Source organism: Mytilus californianus, unplaced genomic scaffold (genome assembly GCF_021869535.1).
Source record: "Mytilus californianus isolate M0D057914Y unplaced genomic scaffold, xbMytCali1.0.p SCAF_1, whole genome shotgun sequence".
Lineage (NCBI taxonomy): Eukaryota > Metazoa > Mollusca > Bivalvia > Mytilida > Mytilidae > Mytilus > Mytilus californianus.
The window spans coordinates 121,144,495-121,154,531 of NW_026262581.1; the positions used below are offsets into that span (position 1 = coordinate 121,144,495).

Here is a 10,037-nt window from a genome sequence, read left to right on the forward strand (position 1 = left end):
ATGTTCTTTGTTCATTATGCTTTGAAATTTTGAAAAAAAATCGGTATATAATTAATATATAGCGGGCCGTATGGTTTTATTCCTAAAACTATAAAAAAAAAAAGAATCACATAAAAAAGCTTATTAATTATATTCCAAATACGCTATATATTTTACGCATTTAAAATGAAAAAATATTCGGAACTTACAACCAACATGTTAGTGTTTGTATAGAAAGGTTAGAAATATGACGCCTTAAATGGTTTATTCTGATAAATTAAATCGACACAGTAGAGAAACAAAGTTAGAATGCCTTCTCCATTCTTTGTATCTATATCACCATATTGTCGATATTACTTGCAAATAATAAGTTAACTGAAGTAAGCCTTTTATGTCTCTTCTTTTTCTAAAAGTACTTCCAGAAGAGAAAAATAAAGGAAAGAAATGAAATGGATTAATAACAAAAAAATAAATAAACGAAGAACCTGAAGCATTAAAGAATAGTAACATTTTAGTTCATGAACATGAATTTTATATATTTGTTGTTAAAATTTTTCTTCTTCAAAATTTGAAGACAAATTATCATGAAATATCAGGTGTGTTTATCGATACGTCTTTTGGGAAAATTAAGGTTTATTTACCTAATTAATATTTGTTATGAATACCTTTATTCCTCGGTTTGATTAAAAGATTGGAGTTAATGCAAATTATGTGAAATAACGCACTGTAACTCTGTCAAAGGAGAAGAAATGTAAACAAATGAAGTGGATAGAGGGTAAAAATGATTAGACTATTATGACAAGTGTGTTCAATATGGTTCTATAATTACTATCAGGGAGGTTCGTCAAAATATTCTAACCAATACCAAAACACTTCCAGTGAATCTCAAGTATTTACATTACAGCCCGTCTTAGTTCTAAAGTAAATATTTAACACAAATCTAATGATATAATTCTAACTTGGGCGGAGTTATGATTTTGGTTATAACATCTCAGTGCTGAATGATAAAATTAAAAACGTGTGAAACTGTTGATAGGAAACGATAATGAATCCGATAACAGCATTGTACCCCGTAACAGAGAAAGGGACGAGAAAGCCCAAGTGTGCCCGATGTAGGAATCATGGTATGGTATCATGGCTTAAAGGACACAAAAGACATTGTAAATACAAGGAATGTGCTTGTGCCAAATGCAATCTTATTGCCGAGCGACAACGAGTTATGGCAGCACAGGTAGCACTGAAGAGACAACAGGCCGCTGAAGATGCCATTGCCTTAGGTTTAAGGGCATGTACAAGTGAGCATGGTATACCGGTAATGACACAAGGACCTTTATGGGGATCTTCAGCCATTACTCCTCCTGAGAAATCCAAAACAGACGAGGAAAAAAAGGAAAAAGGTAAATTTTAATCAAAAAAGTTTATTTTATTCATATTCTTTAACGACAAAAACCTATCATCAAAAAGAAACGGATCTATAGTTATGAAAATAATTTGTTCAAAATTTTACTGCAGTATTGAAGTGGTAAATATCGTGACTAGTGTTTTTTTTTACAAGAATCCATTGTTGATTCCATTGTTGAAACTGTACTTGTCTCAGTCTTGTCTACCAGTCACTTACTGAAAAAAAGATGACCTACAACTTTCAGTTAAAATTGAAAAAATAACCCATATCAAATATTGTACATCACGGTTTATTTATTTGAAAGTAATATAAATTCTGGACTTAAGGAATAATAAGTATAAATAAGTAGTGCAGTAATTTTGCAATATCTATTTATTTAAAAAAAAATATCAAGTTTAATATTAAATATCATTTATAGTAATTGTATCTTAATTGAAAACACAGTACTTTTATTTTATTTAATTTATTTTTAAACATGTATTTAAACATAAATTTAATCCATAAAATGTATTTTATTTATAAATTTATTTGACTAATTTACTGTTTTAAGACTGATATTATATGAAATATTTCTATCAAATAACAGAAATATTCCTTTTGATTTTAGGTACAGAATCTGGTAATGAACGTCGGATAGACTCATCAACTCCAGAGTCCGTAGACAGTGGCGACAAGTATCACCAAGAGGAGACAACTCAGTATGCACCAACTACATTTCTACCAGGGAGATTAAACAATCTAGAAATACTGGAGAGAGTATTTCCATTTCAAAGGAAGTCAGTTTTAGAACTTGTTTTACAAGGTTGCAACGGTGATCTTGTGAAAGCCATTGAACAATTTCTTTCGACGCAAGAAAACATGACAGCACAGCAGACATGTTCTACAATCAAAAAAGACTTCAGGCACCATCCATATTTAGGATCTCATAATTTTCAGAGTACATTGAGAAACTATGACATGAATAAACTTTCGCCATTAGGATCGATGCGATCAGCATTCAGTCCGTTCTCTTCTCCTTCTGCTCTATCATTTAATGGACTACATTCAGCATTCAGTCAAAACATGTCTCCGTCAAATTCTTATGGGACGTCGTTTTATTCTCCACATTTGAGGTCGATGGACTTATTTTCGTCACCTGCACAATATCCGTATTCTCGTTACGCTTCACTGAACTCTAGTCAGCTGCCTGGATTTTTTGCATCGCCGTTTTGTGTCCAGCCATACAAAACCGGGTATGGTGGAATTTCTTTAAATACAGAAAACCGTGATAAAAATAACAAATCGCCAACGTCAGAAACCGGAAATGGATCGGATTCATGGGACGATCATGGAAAAGATAAAGATTGAAGTTAATATTCAAATTGTATGTTGATACAGTATAATTAAAACAGTTAAAACATTAGTAAATTATTACAGGAAATGGGTGTTTTTGCTCAACATCTTGAATTTTCAAATAGCAATGTGTGAAAAATGTGAATAATGTGTTGTATTAAAATAACTATTTGTAGAAAATACAAAATGTTGTGTTTAATAAGCCCTTTACAGTCAAAAGTGCTAAAGTCATGGAAGACACTGTTAGAACACATAGCTGTAATTACGATTCTATGTTTACAATTTTAATATTAGGCAGAGTTAACGCATGATGATATTATTCAATTAATAATTTATTCAATATTAAATCAATTAGCCATAAATAAACATATTCCAAAAATCTATTTGAATGTCAACAAATTTCATTATTTTTTGTATGATCTTATATCGAATATCATTTGGGTGTATAAAAGTGAACTTTTACAACAGTTGTGTTAGAAAATGGCATTTAAGTAGAGGGTGTTAAGTTCCTCTATTCACATTTGATAGATTACAACGCATGTTGCATTTTCATGCATATGTGAAAAACAACTACTGGACACGATTATATACCCTAACGTGGCAACATGCAAGGCCAAATCATTAACTGTTAAAGATGGTAAAACATTTTTTTCCTGAAAATAAATATAGCACTGTTCAAATGTTCCTTGAAAATGAAGCACTTTGCAATCCATTCGAGTTTCTGGGCGAGCTTGCAAATTTATTATCGATACTTGAAAAGACTTGAAAATGACGTCATTGCCGCCGTTGATTGACTCCTCGAGGTTGACTCTAGTCGAAATAAATAATTTATACTATATTGAAATTGAACATACTTATCTTCGACAATTTACTGAGAAAAAAATTATAATATTAAATATGATTATTATAAACCCTTTAGTGAAATAATAAATTGTTCATTTTGAGAAAACCGGACAAATTGTGCTCTCTCAAAATTCCGTGTAAACCCTGTAATATTTTCATTTTAAATATTTGCTTACACACTAACACTTTATATTATCCTGTTATGTACCAATTGTAACGTTTATCCAATACAGAAAGATACTTGGAATTTTCTAAGAGGATAAATATTTGTTTTTAAACACGGGATTAAATTGTCCACAAACCATACAACATTTACAATATTCAAAATTGTATACAATGTATCTATATAAGAAGTATGACAAACTAATTAATAACTTGTGACAGTTTAAAATACACAATGTCTACATGATTATAATTTAATGCTGTAATTGGTTTACTCTTTCAAAATTATTTTATTTTCAGACTAAATCTTGCTTGCAGAATTCCTGTTAGTTATGATTTTGCTAGTATTTCGTTCGGTCGAATATTCACAAAACCGATACAAGTCCACCACATGCATGTGTTTGTGTCTATCTTAAGTTAGGAACCTTGCACATACGTGTTCATGTGGTTGTATTTTTATTCAAAATTTTACGGAGTAGAGCGTTAATTTAAATTTGATGAAGAAGGGTGGTCATGTAAGATTATTGGTTTTATCATTTGTATTCATCCATAACTCCAGGTGATTTTGAGTATGCCATATTGTTAAGGCGCTTGTCAGTAGTTAGTGACAGTTGGACGACTTATAATACAAGAACATGAAGACAGGGTATGATTGCCAATGAGACAACTATCACTATAGACCAACTGACGTAGATTTAAGCAACTAGAGGTCATTATACGGCCTTCAACAATGAGCAAAACCGATACCGCATAGTATGCTATAAAAGGTCCCGACATGACACAATGTAAATATATTAAGTCACACACTAATATCCTATTCAATACAAATTGAGAATTATTTTCTTGGTCTATTTTCTGCGTTGTTAGATAAGTTGCTTATTGCTGTTAACTGCCATACCAGTTGTATGGATGTATACTTGCATGCACATTTTGTATCATATTCTTTGCATGTTTACAATGTAAACCAGATCACGAAGTTCAATCATAGTTCCTACTAAAAATGAAAAAAAGATATCAAGTAAACTTCAAATAGATTTAAAATATGCAACAGTAATTCATTAAAAACATCTAATGATAACAAAGTATATATAAGACATGCAATAACACAGTCTTTTTACATAAAGATGAAGAATGTCTTACACATGCTTATTTTTCCTTAACACATTTCTTCTTCTATTCCTTTCAAGTAATTCCAGCCAATTTTATGCTTTTCCTAAATGATGATATCATGAACTGTATCAATCTCATACCCAGATCTCTGATTGGACAGTACAAAGTTACATACAATAATATAACATCTTGTAAGGTTATTATTTGTATCATGATCCATGTATCACCGTGTAAGGTTATTATTTGTATCATGATCCATGTATCACCGTGTAAGGTTATTATTTGTATCATGATCCATGTATCACCGTGTAAGGTTATTATTTGTATCATGATCCATGTATCACCGTGTAAGGTTATTATTTGTATCATGATCCATGTATCATCGTGTAAGGTTAATATTTGTATCATGATCCATGTATCACCGTGTAAGGTTAATATTTGTATCATGATCCATGTATCACCGTGTAAGGTTAATATTTGTATCATGATCCATGTATCACCGTGTAAGGTTAATATTTGTATCATGATCCATGTATCACCGTGTAAGGTTAATATTTGTATCATGATCCATGTATCACCGTGTAAGGTTAATATTTGTATCATGATCCATGTATCACCGTGTTAATGAAAATAACACTTTGTACATAGGTTCGTCAAGCACTTTTCTTGATTTACTTTCACCAGAAACACTCAAATCTAAAACTTTGAAACCCAAGTATGTATAAATACCCGAGGAGCATAAAAAGAATAGTGAAATCTACCTGAGGTAAATTTTGCCTGAGTTTCCTAATAATTCATAAGTTTATCAACTGAGAATTTAAGAAAGGTATGTAATGAATAACGTCAGTACCGGGAAGCACTGACTACTGAGATCATGTTACCAGCAGATACTATAGCAGTCTACAAGTAGCCAATATCGTTTTTAACTCTGGTTAGCTCGAAGTGCCCTGTCTTGGGCTTGTAAATATTAAAAAAAAAACGAAAATCGTTAAACAAAAAGCTTTAAAATTGGTTACTTTAGAGCATTCCGCAATGTTGTTATGAAAACAATAGAATGGTAATGAAAAATATATATAAACTTGTTTTTAATGCAGAATGTGCAGATTAGAAATATAATAACAATTTGACATTTTATTTTAGAGACTATAAAGTTGCAAGAAAAATTAAAATATGACTATTAAATACATTATTTATGCAACTTTCCTTGGATGGACGTCAATCAGCATATGGAAGACCAAAGCAGGACTTGAACAGTTATTACAGGAAACGGACCAAAACTAGACAATTTATTAAATATTATTGTTCATGGCCAAATACACGAAAGTTAATTTTTTTGTTAGAAGCTGGATCAAAAAGCTTAACTAAGAAACTATGTAGTTATCTAAAGGCTGCATGGAAATTAAGATCGCAAATTATCAGTTAATATGTTGTACACATGTATGTGTTATAATAAGTGATCTCTGCATTATTTAATTGTTCTCTGTATTCTGTCATATTTGTCATATATGTATATACCTTGTTATTTTGCTAAAGCAATGTTGTTGCTAATGCAATAAAGATTCATTCAATTGTGTTCTAAACACGATGAAGAAAGACTTAGTTTGATAATCCCTATATATCATAATAAAAATAATTTAAAAGCAAAATATTACTTCTGAAAAAGGACTGAAGTGTAGTAGGTTACCTTGTATCTGGGAAATGAACGTGGATGTTATATCAATATACATTGATGAAGTGAAAAATATAGATTCATACTCCCTTAATTCAACTTAAATATATGATTGTAAGCATAATGCATGTAATAGTGACGACATGATCACATCATCACACAGACCATGTTATGTTATGTAAGTCAGTATAGACCACAGTGACTGACCTGTGGTAAACTACTATGCTCCCCTAAATGAATCCTCACATCAAGTTTTGTTGTAGGTCACTCTGTATCAGAAATATTTCGGAGATAAAAGTTACCTTTTTATTTTCTTGCTATGCTATTCTTTCTTAAGTTCATCCTCACACCCAGTTGTATGATTGTAAGCCACTTAGTTTCTGTCATTTGAAAGTGTAAAATTTAGGTCAAACGGACATACTTTTTACGGCGTGCAGCTACACTGATGAAGGTGCATTCTTGTTCAAAGTTATATTATTTTAGGTCACTTAGTAAAATGAAATCCTACAATCTGTCAGTACTTATATTTGGGCATTGCACAATATCATGATTTTCTTTGACTGTTATTGACGTCTTTATCATAAATCCATTGGAAGTTGGATGTGAACCGATTGATATTTTAGTCTTAGATACATGAATTTTTTATTAGTTGTGATTGGCTTTGAACTAGCTTTCAGTGACTGCGAGTAATCTCAGATCTGTACTATATGTCTTTTGTTAGTTGTTTTTGTGCTTTTTGAATTGATTTGATGAGTTAAGAACTCTTCAACTGATTTTTATAGTTTGTTCTTATGATGTGCTGCTACACCACTGTCCCAGGTTATGGGAGGGTTGGCACGCCCGCAAAAATGTTTAACCCAGTCTCTTTTTGTATGTGCCTGTCCCAAGTAAAGAGCCTGTAATTCAGCGGCAGCCGTTTGTTGCTGTTTATCATTTTTGTGTTTTCGTTTATTGTTTTACATAAATCAGGCCATTAGTTTGAATTCTTTTGCATTTGTCAATTCGGGGCCTGTTATAGCTTGCTATGCGGTATGGTGTTTGTTTATTGTTTCTAACCTTCTACGTCATTTGGTCTCTGGTGGAGAACTGTCTCATTGGTTATCATACTACAACTTATTTTTAAATGGAACGTTGAACTAAATAAATGTATAAGCAACTGAATCGTAAAATGTAGGTCAAAGTGACGTATGTTTTATTTGATGCTGCTATACTCCTCTGTGGAAAATCTTTACGACAAATTATATGATTGCAGTATACTTAGTATTTGATAACTGAAGAACTTGGACGTATATATCTTCCGTAAAATTAGTTATATGATTTAATTACTTTTAAATACTAAGAACTGGCAGCTTACACAAACAAAAACACGGATGTAGACCCCAGGGATAATATCTCAGTATCATTCAACTTTGTTTAGGATAACTTTAAGGACGGACAAGAAAGATCTAAACTGGTCACCAAAATCCCAAGGTTACACTTCCTTTAAAAAAAAACCTAACGCAAGTATTAATAAAAAATGTTAAATTAAGATACATGGGTGTCTAGTCCGCTTTAGTCATCGTAGAAACAATGATTTTTGAACATCTCACTACCTCTAAGAAATTTTATTCTGCAATCCATTACTTCGTTCTTGAAGCTGTAAAATTAAGTCGACAACAAGATATTAACAAATCTAGGTGCTTTCAAGTCTGTTACAAAATTTTCAAGAAATGTGTTAGTTTTCTTTATCTGTAATATTGACTTAGTTATAATCTTTTAAGTAATAATGAAGTAATGACAGTCATCAGAAACATGATGAACGGTTTCCCGTTACATCGTATCGAAAAAAGGAACTACATTTCTAATTCAAACAAATAACCCAATATAATATGTCAATAAAGAGAGGCAAATGTGTACTGATCTAATAGAATGAATGAATGGTTTAAAACAATTATGATGTCTTTTTAATTAAAATAGAGTTTCTGATGTTGACATAATAGTGTTGCCTGTTCATGGTTTGCACGAATCTGCTGTCTGTTGTTAACCTTTTTATGATAAGAATAAGATAAAATATCAACGAATTAAAAACTATCCATCATTGCCGCCGTATTTTACCCTCTACATAAGGAAGGCGACTGTTTTCGTTATTCAGCTTACAGACACTTGTCTCTGAAAAAAATACCTATATAATTTATATTAAAGTACATGGATATTTTTTTTCAGAGTCAACTTTAGTATGCTATGACAAAACTAGAACGATATTTGATTAAAAAAGATTAAAAAGAGAAGGTCAAAAGATTTTTGAAATATTAAAAACATTTCTAAAATAAAACAAATTACTTTTTCACGTTTGAAAATGTCTAATCAAATAGCATATTCTCTAATGATTTCCATATAAAAAGTAATCTAGGTATAATTTTGTGAACTAAAATGTAGGCTAAAAGTGATAGTAAAAGGTCACGGAATGACATGTGATATGCTCTCTAAATCTTAAAATCTATGACTTGTTATGAACAATACATACTGTTTCTTTAATTTTTTTATTACTAAAATGTTTCGAATTGTACAGTAAACTAACGATTTCGATGGGATATCATTAAATAATGCGTTCATGAAATCAAACTCATCGAGATGATACTTTTACATGAATTAAGTTTTTTTTTCAATTATTGGATCCTTAACTTAAGCAAAAGTATAATATTTGTATTCCCATTTACAAATGACAAGAGTTTGCGTTACAAGAAAGTGTGAAGAAAGGACAGAGAAAGAGATGCCTGGACAGACAAAAACGACAGAAAAGTAAAAGAAAGTTTTGGTATAATAGTTATAGTTATTCAGGTATTGTACCAATTAGAAATAATATATAATTTCAAATTGAATTCCATCGTTTCTTTAAATACATTGTAATTATGATTATGATCTTTTCAATCAACAAAAATATTTAAAAAATATATAAAAGAGTATTAGGAAAAACGATTATTTTAGTTTTACAATGACATTGTTTTATCGTAGTTTGATAGGAATGTGTCCTCTGTTCCTTTGGACACAAATTGCGCAAATATACTAGTATTCATATTCGTATTTCTTATAGAATAAAAAGTAGTATATAGGTATATAGGTCTCAGAATATAGAAACACATTCTATGTATTTCTTGTTTGTTTGTGTTATATGACAGAATAGTGTCCGGATGCATTACGGCGTCAGGGTGTGATAACCTGATACATTTTGGCCACTTTAAACATCCTACCTATATTTACCAATACTAGTGGTCTGGAGACTGATGGCTGACTATGTCAGTCATCTATGTACACAGACTGTCATCGCCGTCTATTTCGTTACATGACACTATTATACCTTTTTATTTATTCAAACACTCGAACATTTCTCAAGACTACTTATTCTCACCAAAAACAAACTGAACTATCAATGGAAAGATGACTAGAGAATTGGTCTTAGTTAAATTATTCATATGATAAAGTAAACTATTTGCTCCAACTTTCTATACGGGATGTATCGTTTTGTTTGCCTTTTTACTGTCATGACTTGATCACACAAGTTGA

At 31.1% G+C, this 10,037-nt stretch overlaps 1 protein-coding gene across 1 annotated transcript; it reads left to right on the forward strand.

Annotated features, from left to right (window-relative positions):
- The first annotated feature begins 1,024 nt into the window (after nucleotides 1-1,024).
- On the forward strand, nucleotides 1,025-3,062 carry LOC127714445 (doublesex- and mab-3-related transcription factor dmd-4-like). Its single transcript, XM_052220506.1, has 2 exons — nucleotides 1,025-1,376; nucleotides 1,989-3,062. Exons 1-2 carry the CDS (start codon nucleotides 1,025-1,027, stop codon nucleotides 2,726-2,728), a joined length of 1,092 nt encoding a protein of 363 aa, XP_052076466.1. The 3' UTR covers nucleotides 2,729-3,062.
- Nucleotides 3,063-10,037: the final 6,975 nt, after the last annotated feature.

What these genes read in the sequence shown, in the direction of transcription:
- LOC127714445 (XM_052220506.1), top strand. Translation starts at nt 1,025, where the DNA reads ATGAATCCGATAACAGCATTGTACCCCGTAACAGAGAAAGGGACGAGA. An exon ending in CGAGGAAAAAAAGGAAAAAG is followed by an intron (nt 1,377 to 1,988) that starts GTAAATTTTAAT and finishes TTTTGATTTTAG; the next exon opens with GTACAGAATCTGGTAATGAA.